The sequence below is a fragment of the Oreochromis aureus genome, linkage group 16, assembly GCF_013358895.1.
Source record: "Oreochromis aureus strain Israel breed Guangdong linkage group 16, ZZ_aureus, whole genome shotgun sequence".
Lineage (NCBI taxonomy): Eukaryota > Metazoa > Chordata > Actinopteri > Cichliformes > Cichlidae > Oreochromis > Oreochromis aureus.
In genome coordinates this window covers 91430-105283 of record NC_052957.1, presented here as the reverse complement: position 1 = coordinate 105283, position 13854 = coordinate 91430, and the positions used below count along the sequence as shown (strand labels likewise).

Sequence of the window (13854 nt, the reverse complement as noted above, 5' to 3'; positions counted from 1 at the left end):
TCTAAAATTAGAAATATCCTGTCTTAGAGTGATGCTGAAAAACTAGTTCATGCATTTATTACTTCCAGGCTGGACTACTGTAATTCATTATTATCAGGATGTCCTAAAAACTCCCTGAAAAGCCTTCAATTAATTCAAAATGCTGCAGCAAGAGTCCTGACAGGGACTAGAAAGAGAGAGCAGATTTCTCCTGTTTTGGCTTCCCTTCATTGGCTTCCTGTTAAATCCAGAATTGAATTCAAAATCCTGCTCCTCACATACAAGGTCTTAAATAATCAGGCCCCATCTTATCTTAATGACCTTGTAGTACCATATCACCCTATTAGAGCACTTCGCTCTCACACTGCAGGCCTACTTGTTGTTCCTAGAGTATTTAAAAGTAGAATGGGAGGCAGAGCCTTCAGTTTTCAGGCCCCTCTTCTGTGGAACCAGCTTCCAGTTTGGATTCAGGAGAGCGACACTATCTCTACTTTCAAGATTAGGCTTCAAACTTTCCTTTTTGCTAAGGCATATAGTTAGGGCTGGACCAGGTGACCCTGAATCCTCCCTTAGTTATGCTGCAATAGACGTAGGCTGCCGGGGATTCCCATGATGCATTGAGTTTTTCCTTTCCAGTCACCTTTCTCACTCACTATGTGTTAATAGACCTCTCTGCATCGAATCATATCTGTTATTAATCTCTGTCTCTCTTCCACAGCATGTCTTTATCCTGTCTTCCTTCTCTCCCCCCAACCAATCACAGCAGATAGCCCCGCCCCTCCCTGAGCCTGGTTCTGCCGGAGGTTTCTTCCTGTTAAAAGGGAGTTTTTCCTTCCCACTGTCGCCAAAGTGCTTGCTCATAGGGGGTCATATGATTGTTGGGTTTTTCTCTGTATCTACTGTACAATATAAAGCGCCTTGAGGCGACTTTTGTTGTGATTTGGTGCTATATAAATAAAATTGAATTGAATTGAATTGAATTGATTTGATGGTATTATCAGTAATTTTGACTCCTCCAGGTGAGTCTGTACCTGTGGAGGAACAGCTGGGCAACAGAAACAAGAAGTGCAGCAGTGAGACAGCAGCAGCGATTGACAGCTTGGCTCCGCCCCCCGTCGCCCTGTCTGAGGAGGAGAAGTCGCAGTACGAGACTCTCATCACTGACCTGTATCAGCAGCTGGACGACAAAGTGAGTCGCACCTGTACCCCTGTGTGAGGCCAAACTATTTAAAAGCTCAAAGACAGCAGTGCTTTTCTTTTAAAGGATTGTGGAGGTCTCATGACGGCAGCTCTGACTGTGGAACTAAAGATTTTTAAAAGGGATCACTACAGGTTTTCCCTTAGTCAGCAGTTGTCCCTCTCCTGGATCGGCTGGAGCTTAATTTAGGCGCCTTCCCAGCTTTGACAAATGTCCAGCTGGGATAGCCACATTTGCTCAGGGCCTTCTTGATGTGATGAACATCATATCAAAGAAACTGACCTCACAACCCAGTGTTAGTCAGTGGTGCTAGTTTCAGTCATTGTGCTAATGTCCCGTTTATAAGGTTGGAAACCTGCAGTCAGCTGAGACTGAAGAGGTCCACCTGGGTGATGATCCAACGTTTCTCCCACTGAGAACATCCAGATGAGCACAATCAACCTTTCGGATCTTTGGTGAAGGTTACAAAGGATGATCTTATGTCCTCTGACAGTGGACTCCTCTCTGTGCTTGTCCTGCTAGACCTCAGTGCAGCGTTCGATACTGTCGACCATAATATCCTATTAGAGCGATTAGAACATGCTGTAGGTATTACAGGTACTGCACTGCAGTGGTTTGTATCATATCTATCTAATAGTCTCCAATTTGTACATGTAAATGGAGAGTCCTCTTCACGCACTGAGGTTAATTATGGAGTTCCACAGGGTGCAGTGCTAGGACCAATTCTGTTTACATTATACATGCTTCCCTTAGGCAATGAACGTCTGCATTTTAAAACTGGCTTCAAAGCTGCTGCAAAAATGTAAGAAACACTTAATAACAATAAATAATTACTGTAAAAGTACAACAGTCAAAGTCTGATTCTGCCTTTCTGCCCTGGATTTCATTCATTATTTTCTCCAGTTAGTTCTCCACACTCTGGATTCTCTGATTAGTTCAGCTGCCATTGCCCTGCTGCTCTGCACCGCTTCGGTCATAGACTCCCGCTGTGACCCACCCTGTCACCAACACCTATATATTTATTGATCAGTCACACATAGCTAGCTCTTAGTCATGTTATAGCAGCCTTTACATCAACATATATGTCAACAATTGTGTTGCTAGGCAACCCGGAGTCCCCCTGTAGTGGATAATTTATGCCGGATCAAAACATCCTCTCCACTTCTAGGTTATAGTGGTCGTAATTATTTGTCTTTGGATCCCACACACCCAAAATTCAGTATTTGATGAGTAAGCCCATTTTAGAAAAAGTCGGGAAATATGAGATGATAGGGTTTTATTTTAACAAGGTAACAGTAAAATGCCAAGGGATCAATGGACAGTCCATGCCAAACTTCCAGTATGTGCAGTAACCCCGGAGAGCACGCGGTGTCTTCTGGACAATGTGTGAAATTATCTGGTTGTCACAAGTTGCATGGATGGGCCAGATCTTGTCTGGTTTTGTACAGTCAGTCTTTTTAACGCCTTCTGTGGTAACTAGCTGGAAGACTTGTTTAAATCATTAAACTCCATCTGATTGATGTTTAGGATGACGAGATCAACCAGCAGAGTCAGATGTCTGAGAAACTCAAACAGCAGCTGATCGACCAGGATGAGGTGAGTCTCACCTGAGTGTTACATTCCATACTATCCACTGATCGATCGATCAGAGGTTAATCAATAGCTCTCCACCAGCTGCTGGCATCTATCCGCCAGGACTATGAGCGGCTGCAGGAGGAGCTGTCCCGCGTGCAGAGGGAAAGCGATTCAGCTAAAGAGGAGGTGAAAGAGGTGTTGCAGGCACTGGAGGAGCTGGCTGTCAACTACGACCACAAGAGTCAGGAGGTGGAGAATAAGAACCGCTGCAATGAACAGCTGAATGACGAGCTCGCTCACAAAACTGTGAGTCCACAGTCAGAGGGATGGATGGATGTTTGGATGAATGAATGGATGTTTGGATGGATGGATGGATTGATTGATGTTGGTATAGATGCATGGATGGATAGATTTTTGGATAGATATTTGGATGGAAGGATTGATGTTTGGATGGATGGATTGATGTTCGGATGGATGGATGGATGTTTGGATGAATGAATGGATGTTTGGATGGATGGATTTTGGGATGGATGGATTGTTTGATGTTTGGATGGATGTTTGGATGGATGGATGGATGGATAGATTTTTGGATGGAAGGATGGATGTTTGGATGGATGTTTGGATGGATTGATGTTTGGATGGATGGATGGATGTTTGGATGAATGAATGGATGTTTGGATGGATGGATTTTGGGATGGATTGGTGGATTGATAGATGTTTGGGTGGATGGATGGATTGATGTTTGGATGGATGGATGGATACTTGGATGAATGGATGGATGTTTGGATGAATGGATGGATTTTTGGATGTGTAATGGACCTGCTGTGTTTCCAGGTCAGTCTGGAGGCGGTTCAGAGGGAGCTGTCCTCCCTGCAGGAGCTCAGCTCTCATCATAAGAGGAGGTCAGCGGAGATCGTCAGTTTGCTGCTCAGAGACCTCAGTGAGATCGGCAGTGTTCTCGGGACCACCGAGCTCAAAGCTGTGAGCCTCAAACTAGTTCTTCTTCTCAGCTACTTCTACTTTTCATGTGTCTGAAAACAAACTCTGATTCTGTCTCTTCAGATGACTGAAGTGAGTGGAGTGATGGAGGAAGAGTTCACCTCCGCCCGACTCTACATCAGTAAGATGAAGTCTGAAGTCAAATCTCTGGTGAACCGCAGCAAACAGTTTGAGGTCAACCTGACAGAAAACACCTGCAAGATGGAGGCGAATGAGAAGGAGCTGAGCACGTTCCAGCTGCTCGTGTCGCAGGTGAGACAAATACAAACTGAGACAGAGACACACACATACACACACACACAGCCTGTCTGAGCAGGTGTGATGATAAACTCACCTGTGCGAGTTGTTTGTGTCTGCTTGTGCAGCTCCAGGCAAAGCTAGGGTCTCTCACTGATGACCTGCAGAAGGTGGAGCAGAAGAAGAGGCAGCTGGAGGAGAGTCAGGATGCTCTGATGGAGGAGGTCGCCAAGCTTCGCGCTCAAGGTAATACTGCCATGGTTACAGGAAACGGTGAACTCTGATTGGCTAACAGGTATTTTTAAAAATCCACCACAGGTGAACAGGTAGAAACAATAAGAGACTCTGTGTTTGTGTGTGAGCAGGTCAAATGCACGAGCTGACAGTGATGGACAAAGAGAAAGAACACATGAGCCAGCTGAAGGATGTTGTGGAGATGAAGGTAAACATGGCGTGATGTCACTGCGAGCAAAGTAACAATCAGGAAGTGAGGCAGGTCTGTCAAAGGTAAATCAGTGATAGAGGTGATGGAAGTGTCGCTGTGTGTTCTATAGAGAACGCTGGAGGAACAGATGGAGAACCACCGGGAGGTTCATCACAAACAGCTGAGTCGACTCCGAGATGAGATCGATCAGAAACACAGAGACGTCGACCGACTCAAAGAGTGAGTTATTGATCGTGATGACTGATTACTGAGTGATTGAGCTACTCTCAGACTCTTCTCAGTTGTTCTGGGTTCAGTCACATCGTTCATTTTAAAGAGTTTTGTTATTGGTCAGATTTTTGCTTCAAGTATGTGTTTTGTCAGAGTGTCGAGCCGGCTGTTTCCAGCTTCTTTGTTTCTTTCAGCGTGAATCAGGCTATGCAGCTGGAAAACAGGAAGCTTCAGTCTGACTTGGACAAACTGAGAGCAGAGGATCAGAACAAAGACCAGAAGCTTCAAAAACTCATGTACGTTTGTCCCTCTGTTCTTGCCGTCGCCTCAAACATCATGATTGAGGTTTTAGCGCCATCAGACATGGTTGTGTCCACATTCAGTTCACAATATAATCTGTGATGTCTAAGTGTGTCAGACAGAAACCACATATTTATTTATCATGTTATTTTTCTCATTTGAACTCCTGCGGTGCTCAGATGACATCATCGTATCATGTCGCCTCCTTCTGCTTCCACCTGCCGTTTCTCTGACCAATCAGTGAACTCACATTAACAGGCAGTGGGTGTAAACGGAGTTCAGCTCTGTCATGCTAAACTCTGCTTGTGTCTTCAGGTTCGTGAACGAGAAGAGAGAACAAGCCAAAGAAGACCTGAAGGGTTTGGAGGAGACGGTGGTATGAGATTATATTTTCACTGCCATACATGCTCTGGGTCTAGAAGTGCTTCTGTGCACCACCACAGTGGGCGTTACATCAATCTGTGACTGAAGTGCAGATTTTCTATTCAACTAAAATTTTACATGAACTGTTGAAATGCGTGCTCAATCATCCAGGTAAGGAAATCCTAAAAAGTTGATTCTGTTTAGCTTCTCTGTATGTATTATTGTAGGGTCTACATTACAAGATAAAGCGCCTTGAGGCAACTGTTGTTGTGATTTGGTGCTGTATAAAGGATTACTCCTGAAAGTCTGCAAATAAGCTCTTCAGTTAAGGGCCTCCAATTCAATTTTTCAGTTTCATTTCATCATCAGGACGCTACAACACAGAGCGAACACCATCCCCACAGACACAGCGGCCAGGGAAACAGAAGAACATCACATCAAGAAGGCCCTGAGTAAATGTGGTTATCCCAGCTGGACATTTGTCAAAGCTGGGAAGGCGCCAAAAGAAAGCTCCAGCCGATCCAGGAGAGAAGGACAACCGCTGCCTAAGCAAAAACCTGTAGTAATCCTGTATGTGTCAGGAGTATCGGAACAGCTGAGACGCATTTTTTCTAAACACCACGTCTCTGTGGCTTTCAAACCCCAAAACACGCTGCGCCAAAAATTGGTCCACCCCAAGGATCGGGTCCCCCGACACAAACAGAGTAACATAATGTACGCTGTTAAGTGCCAGGAGGATTGCCAGGATTTAAACATCGGGGAAACCAAACAACCTCTGGTTAAGAGGATGGCACAACACAGAAGAGCTACCTTGTCAGGCCAGGACTCTGCAGTCTATTTACGCAGATTAGTGACTACAAAGCCCCCCTTCCTGATGATAAGACATTTTGACCGCTCTCTACCAGATAATGTGAACAACTTCTATGCACAGTTTAAGGTTAACAAAAGGCACAGATAGAATAGAATAGAATGCCTTTATTGTCACTATACAGTTGTACAATGAGATACAGAGCATCTCCTACTCAGTGTAAACATGCTGAGGGGGGGCGGGTACAGTTCTGCAGCGCTATATACATATGGACAGTATTAACATATGGAAGAAGATGTGTATATATATATAAAATGTACAATTTACAAGCCGTAAGTAATATGTAATAAATAGTGTTATGTATATACAGTTGAGTTATTGCACATAGAATTGGTATAAATAGTGGTGGTCCATAGAGGAAGTGGGAAGTGGGGGGCTGTGTTATCGGTGCATGTGTGAGTTCAGGGTGGTTATCGCTTTGGGGAAGAAACTGTTTTTGAGTCTGTGGGTTTTTGTGCTGATGCACCTGTAGCGCTGCCCTGAGGGAAGCAGGCTGAACATGTTGAAGCCAGGGTGGGAGCTGTCCTTGATAATGTTTGCTGCTCTGCTGAGGCAGCGGGAGGAATAAATGTCCATCAGGGAGGGGAGAGGGCAGCCGATGATCTTTTGTGCTGTCTTGACCACACTCTGAAGCCTCACTCTATCTGCCTTGGTGCAGCTGCCGTACCATACCATGATGCAGTAGGTTAGCAGGCTCTCAATGGACGAGCGGTAGAAGGTCAGCAGCAGGTTGGAGTTCAGCTTGTACTTCCTGAGGACTCTCAGGAAGTGCAGCCGCTGTTGGGCCTTCTTGATGACCGCTGAGATGTTTTCCGTCCAGGAGATGTCAGCAGAGATGAGGACACCAAGGAACCGGAAAGTGTGGACCCTCTCCACACACTCCCCGTTGATGTAGAGGGGGGCTAAGTCAGTGCTGTGTCTCCTGAAGTCAACAATGAGCTCTTTGGTTTTCTTAGTGTTTGGTGCCAGGTTGTTTTCTGAACACCAGGCTGCCAGCTTCAGGACTTCCTCTCTGTACTCTGCCTCATCTCCCTTTGAGATGAGTCCGACTACCGTGGTGTCATCAGCAAACTTGATGATGAGAGTGTTGTTGTGGGTCGGACTGCAGTCGTGGGTGTAGAGAGAATACAGGAGGGGGCTCAGCACACAGCCCTGTGGGGAGCCGGTGCTCAGTGTGCGAGTGGAGGAGAGATGAGGGCCGAGTCTCACAGTCTGGGGCCGGTTTGTGAGGAAATCCTTTATCCAGGCACATGTGAGAGGAGGGAGGCCAAGAGTGACCAGTTTGTTGATGAGGATGTCCGGGATGATAGTATTAAAGGCTGAGCTGTAGTCCACAAAGAGCATTCAGACGTAGCTCTGCCGCTGCTCTAGGTGACTCAGCACAGAGTGGAGGGCTGTGGCGATGGCGTCTTCTGTGGATCTGTTTGCACGGTATGCAAACTGGTGGGGGTCGAATTCTGGGGGGAGGTAATCCTTGATGTGCTGAAGGACTAGTCTCTCAAAGCATTTCATGATTACCGGCGTGAGGGCCACAGGGCGATAATCATTCAGGCTGGAGATGGGAGACTTCTTCGGCACTGGGATGATTGTGGCTGATTTTAGACAGGATGGGATGGCTGCCTGATCCAGTGAGAGGTTGAAGAGTCTGGTGAAGATGAGGGTGAGCTGGTGTGCACATGCTCTTAGTACCTTGCCAGGTACTCCGTCTGGACCGGCCGCCTTCCTGGGGTTCACTGCCAGGAGCACACGTCTGACATCGTGCTCCGTTACAGTGAGTGGAGCGGTGCAGGAACCAGGTGAGGATGAGGATGGGAGCAGGGCTGAAGCAGATGAGTGTTGCTGTTGTGGTGTTTCAAAGCGGGCGAAGAAGCTGTTTATTTCCTCTGCCAGCTGCACACTCGGATTTTCTGTTTTCACAGTGCTGCCTCTGTGGTTGATGATGTCTTGCATTCCCTGCCACACCTCTCGTGTGTTGTTGCTGGACAGGTGGGACTCGATGTTCCTTTTGTGGTCTGACTTGGCTTTTTTAATCCCCCTTTTCAGGTCAGCTCGAGCAGCCCTGTACAGAGCTCTGTCACCTGATCTGAAGGCGGCATCACGGGCTTTGAGGAGTGAGCGGACCTCGCTGGTCATCCAGGGTTTTTGATTTGGGAAAACCCGAATGCTTTTGTCCACTGTCACATTTGCAGTACAGAACTTGATGTAGTCCAGTACTGATCCTGTGAAAGTTTCTAGGTCCTGGTGTTCAAATATGTCCCAGTCTGTCTCTGTGAAGCAGTCATGTAGTTACTTGTAGATACTTGTAGATACTTCCACTGCCACTGGGCAACTGGCAGCAAGACCAGACAACATTCCTGGACATCTTTCAAAGAACTGTGCAGAGAAATTTAAACATCTTCAACACATCACTCAGGCAGGCAATTGTGCCAGTTTGCCTCAAGAGCACCATCATCATCTCCAAAAGTTGATTCTGTTCATCTGGACGTTTTCCGTGGGAGAAACGTTTCGTCACTCATTCAATTGACTTCTTCAGTCTAAGCTGACTGCAGGTTTCCCCAATTTTATAAACAGTACCTTTGTATAATTAGAGAGACTTAGAGACTTAGAGCATTTTATTATCATTGTGCAGTTTCTTGCACAGCGAAATTGGGTAGCTGGACCACAAAGGTACTAAAGTAAGTAAAAGAGAAACCAATATACATCGAAGGTGGAAAATAAATAAATAAATAAATAGAATAAAATAAAATAAAAGCAGTGTGTATACATATATATATATATATATATATATATATATATATATATATATATATATATATATATATATATATATATATATATATATATATATATATATATATGTATATATATTATTACGAGTTCGAAATTACAATATACATATATATATATATACATGTGTGAGTGGAACTGTATACATGGTGTATGTGTAGGAAACATTGGAACAGACTGGGACCAAAATAATTGCACTTGAGCCAAAAATATTGCACAGAACATGGAAAGACTTAGATATTGCACATAGATGATCAACAGCAGTGTCAGAGTGGATGTGTTGGGGAAGTCTTTACACACTCTTAGTTTCCATTAATAGTTCTGACAGCCCACGGGAAGAAGCTGTTCTTTAGTCTGTTGGTTTTGCACCTGATGGATCTGAGCCTTTTTCCAGAGGGCAGGATGTTGAAGAGGTGGTGGTTAGGATGGAGGTGGTCCTTTATAATCGCCCTGGCTCTGGAGAGACATCTTGAGCTGGCTTAAGTCCAGGGAGGGGAGTGGACAGCCGATCACCTTCTCTGCAGTTCTGATGATCCTCTGTAGTCTCTTCTTGTCAGCTGTTGTGCAACCAGCGTACCACACAGGGATGGTGTGCACCAGCACACTCTCGATAGTGGCACGGTAGAAGGACACTAGGAGTTCAGTCTGCAGCCTGTTCCATCTCAGAACCCTCAAGAAATGGAGGCGCTGCTGGGCTTTCTTTACTAGGGCTGAAGTGTTTGTGGACCAGGATAGGTCCTCGGATATGTGGGTGCCGAGGAACTTAAAGGAGGACACCCTCTCCACATAGTCACCTTTTATGGAGGGGGGGAGAGGATCAGTCCTTGTTTTGCGGAAGTCCATGACCACTTCCTTGGTTTTCTTGGTGTTTAGGGTGAGGTTATTGTAGTTACACCATTCTGACAGCCGCTGGACCTCATCCCTGTAGGCGGTGTCATCATCGTTGGTGATGAGCCCCATCAGGGTGGTGTCGTCTGCAAATTTGATGATGATGTTGCAGGGGTGCGTAGGGGTGCAGTCACTGGTGTAGATGGTGTATAATAGTGGACTCAGCACACATCCCTGTGGTGAGCCAGTGGTGAGCGACAGGGTGGATGATTGCTGGTTGCCAACCTTGACTGATTGTGAACGGTCTCTGAGGAAGTTTTTGATCCATGCACATGTGGAGGGGGGGGAAGTCCAAGTTTACCAGCTTGTCTATAAGAATGTCTGGGATGATAGTATTGAAGGCCGAGCTGTAATCAACAAAGAGCATCCTTACTGATGTCCCAGGATTCTCCAGGTGATGCAGAGCAGAGTGGAGAGCAGTGGAAATTGCATCCTCTGTGGACCTGTTTGCCCTGTAGGCAAACTGGTGGGGGTCGAAGCTGGGTGGGAGGCAGTCCTTTGTTTTAGGACCAGCTTCTCAAAGCACTTTGCAACCACTGGAGTCAGTGCGATGGGTCTGTAGTCGCTGAGGCTACTGATGGTGGTGGACTTGGGGACTGGGACTATTGTTGATGATTTCAGGCAGTGAGGGACAGTGGCATGTGTCAGGGAGAGGTTGAATAGTCTGGTGAACACAGGAGCCAGCTGGTCGGCACAGGCTTTGAGCACTCTACCAGGTATTCCGTCGGGGCCAGCAGCTTTCCTCTGATTCACTGCTCTGAACACATTGCGGACCTGATGTTGTTGGAGGCTAAATAATGACTGAAATCAGCCCACTGACCAACAATGGGCTGGGAGGTCAGTTCCTACATCATTAATATACAAATTCTTATGGCCATTGATCAATAACCACTGATCAATGTCCATGAGTCCCATTCACAGAGAGTTGGGGAATGGCTGCAATCACAGCATTGTAAGATGGTGACAGATGTACCCTTAGGCCCCCTCCTCGATTCAGAGATGGTCTTTCCCTTTTCACGTAAATGGCCTCCTTGACTCCGCCCTCAAACCAGCGTTCCTCCCTGCCCAGGATGTGTAAATCCTCATCATTGAAAGAGTGTCCACTGGCCTGTAGGTGTAAATAGACTGCAGAGTTCTGGCCTGACGAGGTAGCTCTTCTGTGTTGTGCCATCCTCTTAGCCAGAGGTTGTTTGGTTTCCCCGATTTATAAATCCTGGCAATCCTCTGGTTCTTAACAGCGTACACTATGTTACTCAGTTTGTGTCGCGGGACCCGATCCTTGGGGTGGACCAATTTTTGGCGCAGCATGTTTTGGGGTTTTGGGGAAAGACCATTTCTGAATCGGGTACATCTGTCGCCATCTTACAATGCTGTGATTGCAGCCATTCCCCAACTCTCTGTGAATGGGACTCATGGACATTGATCAGTGTTTGTTGATCAATGGTCATGAGAATTTGTATATTAATGATCAAGGAACTGACCTCCCAGCCCATAGTTCCTTCAGTGGGCTGGTTTCAGTCATTATGCAAATGTACTGTTTATAAGATTGGGGAAACCTGCAGTCAGCTGAGACTGAAGAAGTCACCTGGATGAGTGACGAAACGTTTCTCCCACTGAAAACGTCCAGATGAACAGAATCAACTTTTGGAGATTTACTTACCTGGATGATTGGCATGCATCAAGAAGCACCATTATCAGTCCCAAAGAAAGCAAACCTAGCCTGCTTAAATAACCTTAGACCCGTGGCCCTCACACCAATTGTGAGTAAATGCTTTGAGCAGCTGTTTTTGAAGCACATCAAGGACATTCTCCCAATAAACCTGGATACCCTTCAATTTGCATACAGAACCAGTCTATCCACAGAGGATACCATCTCCACCACCCTCCACCTTATGCTGTCACACCTGGAGAGGAAGAAAACCTATTCCAGAGTCATTGACTTCAACCACTTTTAACACAATCATCCCACAGCAGCTGGTGGAAACATGATGCTTCCAGGTGTGGACACTGCAACCTGCAACTGGGTTCTCAGCTTCCTGACAAAATTCAATTCAGTTTTATTTATACAGCACCAAATCACAACAACAGTCACCTCAAGGCACTTTATATTGTAAGGTAGACCCTACAATAATACATACAGAGAAAACCCCAACAATCATATGACCCCCTATGAGCAAGCACTTTGGCGACAGTGGGAAGGAAAAACTCCCTTTTAACAGGAAGAAACCTCCGGCAGAACCAGGCTCAGGGAGGGGCGGGGCCATCTGCTGCGACTGGTTGGGGTGAGAGAAGGAAGACAGGATAGAGACATGCTGTGGAAGAGAGACAGAGATTAATAAGAAGTATGATTCAGTGCAGAGAGGTCTGTTAACACATAGGTCGTGTCCAAATTCATGGGCTGCATCCTCCTGAGGCCGCATTTGTAGACCGATTACGTCACAACGACGTGCCGAAGGCTGTCCAAATTCGTAGACTCCTCCGAATGCAGCCGACAAATGCGTCCTCCTTTTCCCTGAATTTGAAGGATGGGTCGGATGTGTCCTTCGTGGCCCACCATATCCCAGAATTCAAAGCGCGGCCCAGCCAATTCCAGTTTCCAGCAATGGCGGCCGCTACTAAGTTTTAATATTACCTCTTATTACTCTTTGTGGGTCACAAAATAAACTTTTAACATATTGTCAGGCGAGAATGTAGCTGTGTAAACTTCAAATATCTGCTCGGGTTATCAAGATATCACATATTTGCAAAAGCAGAGGTAACAGACGTCTCCGTCTGTTACCCACCAGCTCGATAGCTAGCTGGGAGCTCGAGGGTCACTAGAGCCGCCAAGAACGGCACAACTCTCGGCACAACTCCCGGCACATCGTTTTCTGATCCCCGCGGTCTTTCACTACTCAGGTTAAACATAATGTATAAGTAACTCAGATAACCTAAACATGTTATTATTTGGCTTTTTTAGTGTTTTATTTGTTCCGGAGTAAATCGGTTTGGCTGAGATTAAAGTTATTCGATTAGATTAGATAAAATAAAACTTTATTAATTCCTGTGGGTGGTTTTCACACAGCTGAATAAACGTCAAACAGAAAACTGATTAAACAGAAGTGTGAGCTGGTCGAGAATTTACACCAGTGTCCTGTTATATTTTAGATAGCAAGGAGCAGACGGCTGAGTTTATTAAACTCCACCGAGACAGCGGTGACGCTAATCTGAAGGTTAGACTGTCCAATTTCACAGCTGTTTACTTCCGGCCTACCCGACCTTCCGAGGTCGGGTAGGCCCATGAATTTGGACACGACCATAGTGAGTGAAGAAGAAACACCCAGCTGCCTACACCTATTGCAGCATAACTAAGGGAGGATTCAGGGTCACCTGAAGGAAAGTTTTCAAGGATTCAAGGACCTTTATTGTCATTCGCATCATGTTTACATGAGGTGGAACAAAATTATGTACACATGGTCCCGGAGCGAAAAAAAAACAGAATAACGAAGAAACAGAATTTTTAAAAAGTAATAAATAAATATAAACATTTTTTAAAACAAAACAGAATAACAAATAATAAAATAATACAATAAATAGAGTGCAACAACCTGAGTACCAATTATGGAGTAAGGAATGGAATAGAATATAGGTATAAATACTTTAGCAGCAAAGGGCATGATGTCCAGCATTGATCAAGTAACGGTGTCAGTAAGTGTCAGTAGTGATTAAGGTGCTACAGTAGCAGTTCTTGTACATTTATGCACTGAGAAGTCTCACAGCTTCTGGAATGAAGCTGCTTCTCAGGTGGTTTTGCATTTAATGCTCCTCAGCCTCCTGCCTGAGGGGAGCGGGACAAAGAGTGAGTGTGCTGGGTGAGTGGGGGCCTTCATGATACAGGTGGCCCTCTTCCTGCATCTGGAGGTGTATATGTCTGTGACGGTTGGGAGGCTGCCTCTGACCACTCTCTGCAGCCTTCACCACCCTCTGTAGAGCTTTCCTCTCTGCCTTAGTGCAGTTTCTGTGCCA

General features: G+C 45.7%; 1 protein-coding gene across 1 annotated transcript in view; it reads left to right on the top strand.

Annotated features, from left to right (window-relative positions):
* The window catches only part of LOC116316797 (kinesin heavy chain-like), a 64016-nt gene that overhangs the window by 20269 nt on the left and 29893 nt on the right, over nt 1-13854 (top strand). Inside the window, exons 12-21 of the mRNA XM_039599579.1 lie at nt 999-1168; nt 2705-2773; nt 2873-3058; nt 3587-3733; nt 3815-4003; nt 4117-4234; nt 4354-4430; nt 4543-4652; nt 4838-4939; nt 5259-5319. Of these exons, the coding sequence (XP_039455513.1) occupies nt 999-1168; nt 2705-2773; nt 2873-3058; nt 3587-3733; nt 3815-4003; nt 4117-4234; nt 4354-4430; nt 4543-4652; nt 4838-4939; nt 5259-5319 (1229 nt within the window). The remainder of the gene's footprint in view (nt 1-998; nt 1169-2704; nt 2774-2872; nt 3059-3586; nt 3734-3814; nt 4004-4116; nt 4235-4353; nt 4431-4542; nt 4653-4837; nt 4940-5258; nt 5320-13854) is intronic.